The sequence below is a fragment of the Cyprinus carpio genome, unplaced genomic scaffold (genome assembly GCF_018340385.1).
Source record: "Cyprinus carpio isolate SPL01 unplaced genomic scaffold, ASM1834038v1 S000006628, whole genome shotgun sequence".
Lineage (NCBI taxonomy): Eukaryota > Metazoa > Chordata > Actinopteri > Cypriniformes > Cyprinidae > Cyprinus > Cyprinus carpio.
The window spans coordinates 1,135,961-1,151,746 of record NW_024879260.1 but is presented as its reverse complement, the minus strand read 5'-3'; the positions used below and the strand labels follow the sequence as shown (position 1 = coordinate 1,151,746).

At 35.7% G+C, this 15,786-nt stretch overlaps 1 protein-coding gene across 2 annotated transcripts in view; it reads left to right on the top strand.

The window, feature by feature from the left end:
* LOC109069861 (phosphoinositide 3-kinase regulatory subunit 5-like) overlaps window positions 1–13,118 on the top strand; it is a 22,429-nt gene extending 9,311 nt beyond the window's left edge. Inside the window, exons 4-18 of one of the 2 annotated variants that reach the window (XM_042755047.1) lie at window positions 1,424–1,492; window positions 2,404–2,542; window positions 2,861–2,930; window positions 4,219–4,393; window positions 4,827–4,995; window positions 6,170–6,238; window positions 6,447–7,309; window positions 8,814–8,942; window positions 9,231–9,362; window positions 9,771–9,864; window positions 10,413–10,489; window positions 10,585–10,678; window positions 11,001–11,083; window positions 11,654–11,769; window positions 12,808–13,118. In XM_042755047.1, coding sequence (XP_042610981.1) covers window positions 1,424–1,492; window positions 2,404–2,542; window positions 2,861–2,930; window positions 4,219–4,393; window positions 4,827–4,995; window positions 6,170–6,238; window positions 6,447–7,309; window positions 8,814–8,942; window positions 9,231–9,362; window positions 9,771–9,864; window positions 10,413–10,489; window positions 10,585–10,678; window positions 11,001–11,083; window positions 11,654–11,769; window positions 12,808–12,955 — 2,427 coding nt within the window. In that variant the 3' untranslated portion in view covers window positions 12,956–13,118. The remainder of the gene's footprint in view (window positions 1–1,423; window positions 1,493–2,403; window positions 2,543–2,860; window positions 2,931–4,218; window positions 4,394–4,826; window positions 4,996–6,169; window positions 6,239–6,446; window positions 7,310–8,813; window positions 8,943–9,230; window positions 9,363–9,770; window positions 9,865–10,412; window positions 10,490–10,584; window positions 10,679–11,000; window positions 11,084–11,653; window positions 11,770–12,807) is intronic. The other variant, XM_042755048.1, reaches the window with a different exon arrangement.
* The last annotated feature ends 2,668 nt before the right edge of the window (window positions 13,119–15,786 follow it).

Here is a 15,786-nt window from a genome sequence, read left to right as displayed (position 1 = left end):
ATATATGTGTGTGTGTGTATATATATATATATATATATATATATATTTAGATATATATATACAGTACAGACCAAAAATTTGGAAACATTACTATTTTTAATGTTTTTGAAAGAAGTTTCTTCTGCTCATCAAGCCTGCATTTATTTGATCAAAAATACAGACAAAAAATGTAATATTGTGATATATTATTACAATTTAAAATAATTGTTTTTTAAATTTATTATACTTTAAATTATCATTTATTTCTGTGATGCAAAGCTGAATTTTTAGGATCATTATCATCATTCTAAATCATTCTAATATGATGATTCATTATCAAAGTTGGAAACAGTTCTGCTGCTTAATATTTTTTCAGAACATGTGATACTTTTTTAGGATACTTTGATGAATAAAAAGTAAAAAAAAAAAAAGAAGCTATGTTTTTAAAATATAAATATTTTGTAATAACAATATACACTACTGGTCAGTAATTTGGGGTCAGTAATTTTTCTTTCTTTCTTTTTTTAAATAAGTCAATACTTTTATTCAGCAAGGATGTGTTCAATTGATAAAAAGGCGATAGTAAAGAAAATATATCATTAGAATATATATTATTAGAATTTTTTTTTTTTTTTTAATAAATGCAGTTCTTTTTTTTAACCTTTTATTCATCAAATATATTAGACAGCAGAACTGTTTCCAACACTCATAATAAATCAGAATATTAGAATGATTTCTAAATGATCATGTGATAGACTGGATGTTACATGTGACACTGAAGGCTGGAGTAATGATGCTGAAAATTCAGCTTTGCATCACAGGAATAAATTATTTTTTAAAAGTATATTCAAATAGAAAACTATTATTTTAAGTTGTAATAATATTTCACAATATTACTGTTTTTTCTGTATTTTTGATCAAATAAATGCAGGCTTGATGAGCAGAAGAAACTTCTTTCAAAAACATTAAAAATAGTAATGTTTCCAAACTTTAGGTCTGTACTGTATATATTTCTATATGTATGTGTGTGTGTGTGTGTGTGTGTGTGTGTGTGTGTGTGTGTGTGTGTGTGTGTGTGTGTGTATATAGGGCACCTCAGTCATGGTATTGAAGGTGGAGAGAGCACTGTACATTCACTCCCCCCACCTACAATTCCTGCCAGCCCAAGACTCTAACTCACAACCATTGGATTGCAAGTCCAACACTCTAACCGTTAGGCCACGTCTTCCCCACAACTATACCCCACAATATATGTGTGTGTGTGTGTGTGTGTGTGTGTGTGTGTGTGTGTGTGTGTGTGTGTGTGTGTGTGTGTGTGTGTGTGTGTGTGTGTGTGTGTGTGTGTGTGTGTGTGTGTGTGTGTGTGTGTGTGTGTATGATCAAGAACACAATGTAAGTTTGTCTGTAAGTGATATATGCTGTATATCTTTCTCTGCTCTTTTAGGTTCAGCAGGAGTGCCATTATGAGCTTGTGGCCCCCTTGGCTCTCATGTTTGAGTCCACACTCCTGCAGGTAAAGTGTCATGGTTATGTGAATAAAGTGTTATTCAAGTATATCAAATTTACCAAAGCCTTGATAATCACAAAATAAGAATTATTTATCTAATTTTACTTCTTTGTGGGTTTTTTGTAATTATTCTTGAAGACAAAGAAAATGTTGAAGACAGAGAAACAGGATTTGCCATTTGAGTGCACCTGTTAGCAAATATTAAATGCTTCTCAGTGTTAATTCACACAAATAGTTCATGCAAATATCAGTCAGTGACATAACTCCTCATTTTTTGTCTCGATCTAATAATTTATTAAAAAATGTATAAAAAGCCATTCATACATACAGTTGCTTAAATACACAATGTTTTATTGTTTTTATAAATGTTGTAATTTTTGCTTTTTCTATTTATGGCAAAAATATAATGTTGATACAACTATCCTGATATAATAACGAAAGAAAACGTTCCTGAGCCTTATAAAGTAATATGGCTAAATCTTTCATCAATTTCACTGCTTGTATGTATAATATCTGTTTAAAATAAAATTGTGAAAATTAATTATGTGAAGTTTAAACGTGTGAAGTTTTCATCTTCATTTCTGTTATTTATTGACGCCTGGAAATAAACAAAGCTTTAGGGTTTTAAAAAATATGAAACAAAGAAACCTTATATAAAATGAAGAAGAAATATTTACACTTAAGCTTTGTTTTACAGTAATTATATTATGAAATTCAGAAGTTCATGTACATTTTCAGATATGCATTTAAATTTGTAAAGCGTAATTTAGTATTAAGTTAGAAAAATGAAAAGCTTTTTACTAGTAGACTTTCTGACCCCACAAAAATTGCTTTAAGCTTCTCAGTTTAAGCCCTATCTCATTTACCTAGAAGCTGATATTAAAGAAACTGCATATGTGCCTGTTTTCTCTTTGTAGATGCCTCTTTGTCCATCTGATGGAGAGATTCTGACAGAAGCTTGTGAAGTGTTTCATGGCTTTCTAGCATGGCCTGAACCCTACTGTAGTGTGTGTCGTAACCTGCTCTCCACTTTACATCAAGAGCTGAGAGCTCCAGGTAGCACATTCACATCAATAAACACAAGATAAACTTTTATCAGTCACCATCATTCAACTTAACACCTTATTAAAGACCAGTTTGTTAACCTTAGTGCCGATCTACTTATTCATACTATTATAAAGAAAAGTGCAGTGATATACTATTTTTCAAGGGTTTCAAGAAGCATTTCAACTGTTTTACAAAATAAGTGCTACACTTGTTTATCTACCTTAAAGATTACTTCACTTACACTCTAACGTCATGCATTCACTAAGATTTTTTGTTACATAATGTTAAAATCTGACGAAATAATGTTCTTGTGTGCATTCGCATCAGGGATTTCGTACCACAGGCTGGTAAGAGAGGAACAAGGACTTGCCACCTCCAGTCAGCGTTCTAAGATCATGTGAGTGTGTTTCTGCAGAAGCAGGAGGAAATCCTGTTGTGTCAGTTATTGCTCAGCCCTTTGTGGTTGCAGTCTTCACCTCTCGCTTCCTGTGTCAGTTCTTGGATATTCAGAATTTGTCTTATTATAAGATTGCTTATCTGTGTGAAATTTTGTATGACAAATAATCATAATAATACAATATTTAGCCCAGTGTTTAATTAACAAATTTTAATGTTTGATTATAAGGATTGTTTTGTTCATTTTATCCAATTGGTCAAAATTAATTAATATGAAAATTAATAGAAAATAATAAGAAATGTTTCCTGAGTACCAATAATAGAATGATTTCTGAAGAACCGTGTGACGCTGAAAACTGGAGTGATTCTAAATTCAGCTTTGCCATCACAGGAATGAAAGTATAAATATATTTACTAATATATTTTAAAATATGTGACCCTGGACCACAAAACCAGTCAAATTAAAATTCTGTCATTGATTACTCACCCTCATGTCTTTCCAAACCCATAAGACCTCCGTTCATCTTCGGAACACAAATTAAGATATTTTTGATGCATTCCGAGAGCTCTCAGACCCTCCCATAGACAGCAAGGGTCTTTACACGATCAATGTCCATAAACTTAGCAAGGAGATCAGTAAAATAATCCACGTGACATTAGGGGTTCAACCCCTAATTTTACGAAACTACGAGAATACTTTTTGTGCGCAAAAGAAAAAAAAAGAACAACTTTAAGAATTCAAAATGACTATCCTAATGATTTTTGGCATAAAAGAAAAATCAATCATTTTGACCCATACAATGTATTTTTGACTATTGCTACAAATATACCCGTGCAACTTATAACTGGTTTTTGTGGTCCAGGGTCACATATATTAAAATATAAAATGATTAAAATGGACTTTTTGGTGAGCATTTTATTAAATGGTAGTGTAAATCAGAGATCTTGCAAAATAACTTGCAAATAACAGACAGTACTAAAGTCTGCATGACACTGGCTCTACAGGACTGGAGTTTGGAACCCCGGTGTAAATAATACCATGGTATTACCACAGTACTATTTTTTTTTTATCATGGCCATTTTAATTTAGCACAGCCCTCCCTGCAATCTGTCCTGGATAAACATCTACCCCATAATATTAAATAGATTGAATAAATCGAATATACGAATAAATAGCATATACTAGAAAATAACAAATGCAAACTTCTTCTGTGGACAAAATCGATGGATGTGTTTTATCTGTTTCTGCTACACTACAGTGACATTTTCTGATGTTTTCTCTGTTGCAGTACTGTGTTCTTGATGAACCCGGCTGAGGTGCCTGCTGAGTTCCTGTCTGTGGCGGAGCAGCTCAGTGGAGCAGAGGTCTCACAGAGAGAGAGCAGCATTACACTCATTAAACACAGCTACCAGGCAGTGCTCGGAACTAAATACCCACTACAGACCATCAGCAGTGCTCTACAGGTACACCCACACTGTTCCACTGCACACAAGATAATGTTTCCTGTTTTAATGTGCTCCAACTTAAGTTGATGCAGAGTGTACGTGCGTCACACTGTGACAGAGTATGTGTGAATGTGTGGGCTATCACCTTGTGGTTGTCAGGAAGCATGTCATCTGATTGGGGGGAGGGGGGTGATAAATTACTCATATTTGGTCTGGTGGGTGACTAATGGGGAAGAAATTGATGGATTGACTGTGTGTAATGAAGAGAGCTTGTTACAATAGTTTTTCTTGCATATGGTAAAATTTATTATAATTTTGTGAGATTACTTGGAAGTTAAAATCAAGGCTAACTTCATTTGAAACACAGCTAAAGATTCATTGAATTCTGACTCTGAGTGACTTGCAACAACCAAAAAGGTTACAGTACATGACTAAGTTGGTTCCTTTTTAGTGCCTGAGTGATGATGAGTTGGCACAGATCCTGTCCTCAGTGAGTGACCTTCTAGAGTCTGCAGCGGCCATGATGGACATAGCTAAAGCTCAAGAACATGTGAGGGGTGGTCTGGAGGCGCTGCGAGAAAAACTGGCCATACCAGCCTCCAATGGCAAGACTTCAGATGGTACAGTCTCACTTTCTACTTATAGCCCACTTCACAAACCCCAAAAGGGCAGCGAAATATGTTTAGAATTGTTAGCAGACTTGTCTCCAACCTAATACCAATAATAATAATAAAAAAAGTATTATGAAAAATGTATATTTTTTAAAGATTCCATTTCACTTTATCAACCAAGGGATAGGGCCCACTAAGGGCCATTAGCAAAATTCCTTGTGCTCCAATTATCATAATCTTAAATCAAATGCTTATAAGATTAAACTGACATTATATTTTTGACTTTATTTGACTTTATATTTTGTTACAACAGGAGTAACAGAGGTACATATCAGTTTAGATAGGGCCTTCAAATGTTGTCTTGGAAAAACAGGGCATCTAGGAGACAAAAGTTTGTGAACCATTGTTCTAAACTGCATTATTAAGGTTATTGTCAATCAATGTCATTCTTATAGTAAAATGAATTACTACTATTCCATCAATTACTGTTCACAAGCAATCAATAATATGAAAAAGTATATGTTACTACATAGGTACATGTAATGTGCAGTATTATAGACTATATGACTGAAGTATGTGGACAACTTTTATTTAAAGCATGTGACTAATGCAGCCGGCATTTCAACAAACATTTTAGTAGAATTGGGCCTGTTCACTAAGCAAAGTCCATATTGAAACAATTTACCGAGTCTGATGGGGAAGAACTTGCCTGGCCTGCACAATACCCAAGTCCAATGACCACCTTTGAGATGAATTGGAACCTCAGGTATAAACCAGGCTCCATCACCCATCACCTGACCTCACTTATATTCTGTTGATTGAATGGGATCAAATCCACAAGCCACATTTCCCAGAAGAGTGAACGCTATTATAGCAGCAAACTCCCGATTGAAGCCAATGACTTTGAAATATTTGGGTGTCCACATACTTTTGGCCATCTGAATTGGTGGTCTGCATTTTATAAGGTTTCATGGTTGTTGCTTGGTGACATACTACACTATTTGTCTGGGCAGCAGTAGTACATATGACCTGGCACCAACTCTAGAAACGTAACCAAGATGGATGGCCAACATGAAGCAATAAAGCTGATGGCACGATTTTTCCGCTTAGGAAACAGTGGTGTGTTGGGTTTGGAGTGGGCTAGTGATTAATGAGAAAGACTTTGTTGTGTTTGTGTCACTAGGGGTTCTTCAGACGCTCGGCCTTCCAGCAGCCAAGTGCTACACCTTCCATTGGGACAAGGATAATTTTGGTAGGACACTGAATCCAAGCCAGTCCCATTTTTTCTGCCATGGGCTAATTCAAACATTTGTTTGGCTGTTTTGGAATTATAAACATTCAAAGATTGATTTCCAGTCACTCTGATTTAGTTTAAAATACCATTAGGGGGTTTCATGAGTTAATACCGCAGCTAATAATAACCCTCTGAGTCATGATTTTCCGTCTTGTTTTTTTGCTAGATGTTCTAAACGACCTTCTAGACTTGAAGTCTGAATTGACCTTATCTCAAACATCTGAGGGCATGGAGGAGGAGGATGATGTTGACAATGTGGATGTGGAAGATGATGAATATGAGGACTTGGAGGAAGGTTTTGTATCAAACGGTTGCACTAACTATAGGGCCTCAACCTTCTCTACTGTCTCCTCCCTATCCACGGCCTCCAAAGACTCCATGTTCTCCACTCTCTCAGTCGCTTCCTCCGAATGCTCTCCCCTCTCCACACTCTCATCCTCATCTCAAGCTTCAGGCACTGACAGTGATTTCTGTGAGGACGCAGAAGAGGACTGTCTGAGCACAGCGTCTGTGCCTAAGTCCAAAACTGGCGCACGACTTTCCAAGCGCCTCTCACGGCTTTTCAAACCTCACAGCAACTCTCTGTGTCGAGCTAAAAGCCTGGGTAGCCCGGAGGCTAAAGAATTAGTGATCGCTGTCCGCTCTAAGAGATCCAATTCTCTGCCACAGCAAGTGCAACTACGGAGCTCTGAGTTAGGGTTCCCGGTGCCTCCCATGTCACAGCTGCAGTATGTTTGCTATAGGAGAAGACCCATTCTGAGTACCGATGATATGGACGGGCCACCAGGGCCCACAATGCTCAGAGTGGTGGTGTTTGGGGCAGATCATGTGGCAGGGAGACTCGCCCGTGCTTATGGCAGCCTGAGAAAAAGAGAAAGAGACTGTCCACACCTGACCAAAGCTTACAGGATGAAGTTTTTCTTTGTGCCTGTGAGGAGAGATACAACTCCAACCAACTTCTCAATGAGGAACTCTGGTTCTTCTCTGCAGCTGTCAGTGAGTCCACTGAAACCAGCCATCTCTAGCACTGTGAGTAAAATCATGTCCTTTGAGCCTGAAGTATACTTCAGTTTTTGAGAGTATGCTAAGGTATGTGTATAGTGCGTGTGATGTACATGTCGTTACCAGCAAAATACATACATAGCTAAATTTTTCTAACTGCACATCATCTATACACTTTTTTTTTTTTTGCATTGAGTAATTAGTCCACCAGGTGGCAACACCAATAAATGTGTAAATTGTGTGAAGTGGTTAAGCAATATCCACAACTCTCGTTTAAAAGACATTTTCTAGAGAACTTCTAGTTTACAAAGTAAATTTTTTTTTCTCATTTGTAACTGTTGCAGAGAAATAGCGCAGACTTTGGACAAAGATGACACTTTCTAGCATGCACGTGTTGCCTACTTGTGTTTGGGCGCGAGAATGGGGTATACTTAGATTACGCCTTCGGCTGTACACATGCTTAGTTTTAGCATCAAAACTGGAGTATACTTTGGGCTTTAAGTTTTATTCATCATTTATTTTTCAAATCTGAGCTTTAGGACTGAATCACTGTCTACAAAAATCTAAATGACTAAAAATCTAAAAAAAACACTGCTCCGCAAAGCTCCACTTCTCTAAAGGGCCAACTCCCATTCTGTACAATTATACTTAAAAGTTCAGCATCAACCAAATAAATTTACGAAAAAATTACATAGTGACAATCGAATATGTGAAAAGTTTAAATGTGAAAAGTTTGTACCAAACTGGACTGAACAACTGAACAACAATGTGTCTTGACTCATTCTTAAAGGGATCATATTACAATGCTAAAAATAACATTATTTGGGGTATTTGGTGTAATGCAATGTGTTTGCATGGTTTAAGGGTATTTTATTTTCCACATACCGTACATTATTGTTGCTCCTTTCTGCTCTGCCTTTCTGAAACGCGTTAAGTTTTACAAAGCTCATTGTACTTGCTTATAGCCACAAACCATTTCTGTAGTTATAACTATGTCAATCATTACAGTTTCACATGTGGTTCCTGTATCCCTTTCATACTTATAATCACAATTCACTCCCACATTTAAATGTGGTTATCACTCACAAAACCATTAGTGTGTACTGGCCGCATTGTTTAATTGGATTTCAACCTACATCTCTGATGGCTAATCCATGTATCCCGCCTGGCTAAGCTGGATAGATTGGTCTCTTTTGGTGGTTCTAGTGGAGTTTTGGGCATTTTTTTCACAGCTGGTCACAAGCTAAATACTAACCTTACTAGGCTGGGAAGCAACTAGTCCAAAAAAATAAATAAAAAATTGTTAAATTAAAACGATCTAAGATTTCAGCAGCCATATGCATGTGGATTTTCGCTCCTGGTCTGAGCTAACTTTAGGTCCCAAATAAACAAATAATAATAAAAGTCCTTCATTGCTTGCACACACTTTGAAGTCAAAGCACAGATTTCACTGATTCACTGATTCACTGATTGTTAGTCCATACATTCTTATGTAAGATTTTGAAACAGAAAATGGGTATTAATTTGTCAGCAGGATCTCAGTATGAATGGGACGGAGGACAGCACTAATGACATAGCCAATCTTCTGGGAATGCTGGATCCCTGGTATGAGCGGAACACTCTGAGCCTGCTGGAGCTTCCTGTTAATGTGGTGTGCCAGGTGATACTTTCACATCCACACAGACTCATTCACATGAACAGAGAGTGCATACATATCTAAATAATCAGTAAGAACAACTGTAAATCTTTTGTTATATGGCATGCTTTTGACACTTCATGTACGCACACAAAAAACCACATCCCATAAAACCACTCATATGAGGAACTTAAGTGGGTGAAAGTGTGTTTTGAATTGTTTTGATTATCACCATGGCCAGCAAAAAAACACATTTCCTTATCAAATTACTGATGAAAAATATGTTCACACCAAATGTTCTGTCCATAACAGCAAACATCCAAAATTGATTCAGACTTGTCTGAGGGTGCTGGTGAGGAGCGTTTACCGATATTTGCTGACCTGGTGCTCTATTACTGCCGTCATGCCGCCCGGCCTGCCCTCATTCAGCTCTATCAAGCAGAGGTGAATCAAAAAACATGCTATTTCCACAATCTGTAGCAGTTTCGGTCATATACTTTAAAACTGTACCTTAAAAGTTACATAGACTTGAGTTATGAACTTATATGTCTTATAGCGTGTCAGGCAATATTTCAGGCACCTTTCTTCAATGTGCTATGGATTTTGTGTGTTTTCATTCAAATTTGTTAGTTTAACTGCAAAAAATGTTTAAGACAGGCTACTGTATATTCCTACAAATATAATAGTGTAAGTTATTTTAGTGCTCTGTGAAATCTACTTGGTGTTAACTAATGACACTACAGTATTTCATTCATCATTTCTGCACCGTTTTATAACTTGTCTTGCATCTTATATTGCCATGAAGTAATCCAGTGGTTTCTCAAAAGTTTTTCATCTTACTCTTGGTTGTAGTTGACACTAGCTGGAGGAGAGAGACGGACTGAAGTGTTTATTCACTCTCTGGAGCTCGGACACACAGCTGGTACAAGAGCCATCAAGGCCATGGGTGAGTGTGAACAAACACCAGCATGTCAGATCAGTTTTTTTCCCATTGTGAAACTATCAAAGCAATTACCAGGATCATTTTCTTTTTTTAATATGTTCTTATGTAAGTTTTTACTGTTTACTGTGTGCATGTCCAATTTCTCTGTAAACCCTGAAAAATCACCCTTCCCTGATGCTGTCTGCAGCGTTTTTTATGTGGAGGTCAAAGCGGCACTTGACAAAGTACTGTGATAACTGAATTGCTGACATAAGTCATGAAAGAAGTTGTGCGAAAGAGCCTTTAGCGTGTCTGTTTTTCTTCACATGTTATCCTTGTGCAGCTTGCTGCAGTTTTTTTTTTTCCTAGCAGGTTTTCACTTCTCAGAATTTATTTTGGATGAACAGAAGCAGCTTTAAATTCAGACTTACAAAAAAATGTTTATAAATCATTTTTTTAAATGCAGAAGGAACAGAAGGAACATTTCAGATCCTGTTCTGTATTGTGTTTTGCAGCAGTTAAGGTGACTCACTACTTTTCTAAAACAATTCAAATCTGTTCTTATTTTACAGGTGCTGCAAGTAAGAGATTTGGCATTGATGGAGACCGTGAGGCTGTTCCTTTATCACTTGAAATTACTTACAATCGAGTAAGATGAACTATTCCAGTGTTTGGATGAATTTTTTAATAGTGCAGGCATGCAATTCTCATCCGTCCCCTCTCTTTTTTTGTGTTTACATACAGATAAATATCAGTGGCAGAAGTCAGAAGACAAGGGCAGAGAAGTCTTGCACCTCTATAAACCTGCTAAAAGCATGCAGAAATTTTGAGGAACTAGGTAGAAAATAACTGTGATCTCATTATAGACAGAACTATGATGAGATGTTGATTAGGGCTGTCAATTGTACACATTTGTACACATTGTATTACATTTGAATGTAATAAATTGCATAAAAATAAATACACACACACAAAAAAAAACAATGGCACTGAAATTACGATCAACTTTCTCAACATTGGGCTAACAGTCTTACCGTCATAAACATATTTGCTCAACAAAAAAAAAAATCCTTTTAACACAAAAGAGCCATTTCAATGTGCAGTCCTAAAATGATCAAAGGGATATTTACAAAATATTATAATCTTTTCTTTTTCTTTAGATTCGAAAATGGAGTGCCTTCATTTGACAATGACAGAAGTGCTAAAGAGACAAAACTCTAAATCAAAGAAAGGCTACAATCAGGTGAGCAGGAAGGAAGTATGGGAGAAAACTGAGATGTGGTTTAAACAGCCTTGAAACTAACTTAGCGTAAACACCTCCAGTTACTCTCATGTGGTTTCTGCAGAAGTGTGTAGCAGTCGACAAACAACATTTTTTTGCCAAGAGACCAAACATTTTGGTTTTTATTTATCTGTTTCTGTACCAGTTTACACGATAAGGCTAATGTTTTTACACCTTGGTGTTTTTGGTGTCTGTCTTCCTTTCATTTTTACAGTGTCAGTGGTTACTCTTTGGTTCAGTTATACCACACACTGACTGTACTTCATCTTGTTTTGCTGTCATTTGAAAAGAAAATATACTGTTGTTTACAAATTTGTTTAACAGATATTTGAAATGAAGAATAGCAAAAATCATGAATATATTATGGAAATATGCTTATATCTATTGCAAGACCTATTTAAAAGACATTAACAATGTTACTATAATTGCATAGATTAAGCTTAAATGTTTATGAATCTAAAAGTTGTTTTGGTGATTCAAGTTGCAGTATTTTGATGAAATTTTCTTAGAAAACTGTTGTTTGTGTTACAGCAACTGACCACCACACAGGTAAAGGTGGATAAGGTTCAGGTTAGTGGAACTTGCAACACCACCTTCGCAGTTTGTCTGGACCAAGATGAGAAGAAAATTTTACAGAGTGTGGCCAGGTACAGTTTGTTTTTGTTGGCCTTTTTATGCTGATGTTTGGCTAAAAATGATATGTAGTATATGTATGTCCTGCACAGCAGTGGTAGACAGACAAGTCAGGCAGGTTTTTACACCGGTTCCATGAGAATTGAGCCCATTACCTTGGCATTGGTAGCATCGAGGTCTGCCAGATGAGCCACAAGAACATATGCAATTGCTAAATTATAACTAAGTACTTTTACTCAAGTCAAATTTTAAATGAAAACTTCTACTGAGTAATATGTCATTGAGTTTGTGTACTTTAACCATAATACATTTGTGTACTCTGTTCACCACTGCTATGCAGTATAAATAAATAAATTATTATTGATTATATAAATTGTATTCATTATTTCATATGTGTAGCATATTTATTAAGTGAGAATGCATTACATTGATCAAAAGGGACAGATAAAACATTGTAAAGCACATTGTTATAAAAACCTCTTTTAAACAAATGCTGTTTCCTTTGAACTTCGATTCAAAAGCACCAATCATATTAGAATGATTTCTGAAGGATCATTGACACTGAAGGCTGTTGAAAATTCAGCTTTGCCATTTTAATTTACATTTTTAAAATCTATTAAATAGTAAAAGTTATTTTATATTTGAAGAATATGTTTTTGCTATATTTTTAATTAAATAAATGCAGACTTTGTGAACCCGAGTTATTTCAGAAAAGTGTTTTATCCTTAATTTTGTGTTTTATCATGTGGAATGCTCCTTGCATTAAGCCAGCGAAACAAAAAACAAAAAAGAGGAACAAAATCATGTCATTTCATCTTCTTTTACTGTGAGATGGAAACGAGACTGAAAGTGACTCAGTGCTGTTTGTCACAAAGAAAAAATGGTCAATTACATCATAGAGTTGTCATAGAGACATTAAAAATATTTGTTATAAAAATAGTTATGTGGCCAACGACTGGTAAAGTTGTTCAGTGCATTACTAATAGGATGTAAACTCAGCTGATTATTTATACAATGACATGAACAACCCAAAACTGTTTTTCTCTTTGCAGATGTGAGGTATCAGTTTGTTATAAATCAGATAGTTCGACTGATTGGACGAAAGGAAGGGTGTTCTCATCTCAGACGCAGTCTCTGCAGCCAACCTTCTGCTCTCTGCTTTGTCTGCCTGTTGCCACTTTCAGTGGACCTCAGCCTTGAACTCAGAGACTAGGTTTAACCCCAAGACTCCAGCCTAATAGACGTCAATCTACGTAGTTTTCCTCTTCCACTTTTAAACTACAACTCTTCATATCGACTCTGAAAAAAGCTAAGATACACTTTCAGGCAAAATTTATTACGTTTGTGAGCATTGTATTTACGGGGTGAGTTTTTCTATTTGTTTAGCCTGAGGTACACCTGAATACAATTCAGTGGACAAGCTGAGACAAAAGTTATGGACTTATGATTAACTTCTGTATCAGGTTATGAATCAAAACCTGAGTCATCTACAATGAAGGTTTGGTACTTTGAAAGGGATGTTTTAACTGGGCTTGTCCTGGTTCTTATAACTGGATATAACTGTCCTGGTTCTTATAGATGTGTGTTTGGTGCTTTGTATGTTTTTTTATATGACATAATTATTTTATGTAGCTATAATCCAAATTCTCAGGAAATATATGTTCCTTTACAGTCTTTCATTTTTAATTGTTTATTTAAATTCATTTATGTCTGGCCAGAGAACTGAGACAGGTGCTTTAGTCCTTAAAAATCTAATATATTCCGTGATTATCTTTGTATATGTTTGTATATCTTCTCTGCAGGATTATTTTTGCTGTGTTGTGACTTCAAAACGAACTGAAACCTGTCTGCTTTGAATACCTCTTATTGTAATTTGGTGGGTTTGCCAGCAGAGGTCCTTATAAACCATTTGTTGGGTTTATCTTGTGGTGAATAAACACCTACACTCTTAAAAATAAAGGTGCTTAAAAGATTCTTCACAGCAATGCCATAGAGGAACTATTTTCGGTTCCACAAAGAACCATTCAGTCAAAGGTTTTTTTAAAGAATCATCTCTTTTTATAATCTGAAGAACCGTCTTTCGCCAAAGAACCTCTTGTGAAACAGAAAGGTCCTTTATGGAACCATTTAGATAAAAAGGTTCTTCTATGGCATCGTGAAGCACCTTTATATTAAAGAGTGTACATCACTGGCAGTGAAAACCCAAAACGGTTCAGTCAGTGCGCTGTAAACCTGGCACAGTTTGTAAGTGAAACAAACTGAATTCTTTCTTTCTTTCTAAAATGTGTATATCTGTTCTTAGAATGATGATCAGAATAACTGTCAAAACAATTATTTTCTCTCTGATTGTTTATGAAAACACTTAAAAATTGTATATGTGTTAGCAAAATTATGGAGTAGAGGGAGTACAATGTACATATATGTATGTGTTTTTATTTAAAAAAGAATAAAGAAAATTTAGCAAATTGAGGGATTTTACTCTCTCTCAGGGCAGACTGTTTTTGAATAATGCCCGTCTGAGTTTATTAAACTTTGTAAATACATTCTATTTGCAATAATACAACATTTAATTTTGTTGTGACAATATGTTGGACAGAGTGTTGTGGGTACAGACTAATGACCAGTACTACTGAAATGTACTATTCACTGTTATGCAAAATGTCTTTTTTATTATTTTGTCATTCTGGCATCAAAGAGAACTTAAAGCGGTACTTTCCATGTAAATTGTATTCATAAAGTGCATTCAGTGGCTTTATACTGTATGTGAATACTGTAACATGTCAAAAATATATTAAATAAAACCACTTTTTAAAATAAACTACTACTCACAATTCAGTGTGTATGTGGTTCCATAATGACTAACAATTAAAAGTGACGTGACATACAGCCAAGTATGGTGACCCATACTCAGAATTCGTGCTCTGCATTTAACCCATCCAAAGTGCACACACACAGCAGTGAACACACACCCAGAGCAGCAAAATGACACTAGCCAAAAATATACATAGATATATTTTTGGCTAGTGTCATTTTTAACACCTTTTTTTGGAGGTGATTTTTAATTAGACTTATTACATTGACTTTAAATGCTTGCTTTTGGTTTTCCACTACAGTGAAAACGATAGTCCTACAGATTGTAGAGGCTTTCTTATGATCAAATGTCAGGTTAATAACTAAACAATGAGAACTCTGTCTGCTAAAACAATGATCCTTGAGAAAAGCAGCTTTGCTGAGGGTATTTATGAACTGTTAGCCTGTTCAAGATGTTATCAAAGATCCTAAAAAATGTCACAAGATGACTGTGCCTATAAAAAAAACAGTCATTGAGGAAAAGCTTAAATGTGTTAGAAGCACCTAAAATCAGATTATGTCAGTTCTACTTCTAGGAGAAATAGTCCCTTTGTCAAAAAGGGATAGAAATAGGATGATTCTGAAACGATTTGTAATAGAGTTGGCTCTGGATGCCTGCTTCACCCTCACCCTCACCTTCATGTAGTTGTCAGCCTGTCTATTCTTATTACCAGTAGTAGTATGTGCAACATACTTTCATCATGTGAAAGTTCTTTGCAGGAAACACTAAGTTTAACTTCAGCTGCATAGACCTTAGATATCTATATACAGTATACATAGATATATCTTTAGCGGCTGCTTCTATGAGCTGCCATCTTTCATTCTTGAAAGGTCAAAGAGTGCATGTTCACTGTGCACCTGCAACCATACTTATTCACATGTATGAATATCTATATCTGCAACAATAGCTGATATTACAGGATTTAGATTTGTATAAATGTTAGATAATTCTGCATATGGTAAATAAACAACGAATGTTAATTAAAGCTCTTAAAAATATTGATGTGAGAACCCCCACCACAGATATCGGGTTTTTACAACTATGATTGTGTGGCAATTTGTGTCAAACGGCTTTAGTGTTAATGTGCAGCAGGAAGGCACTTTCATAAATGCATTTGAATGAAATGGGGAACCTAGACTAATTTTCTTGCAGGAAGTTACTCAGTGGTCTCCTCCCATGT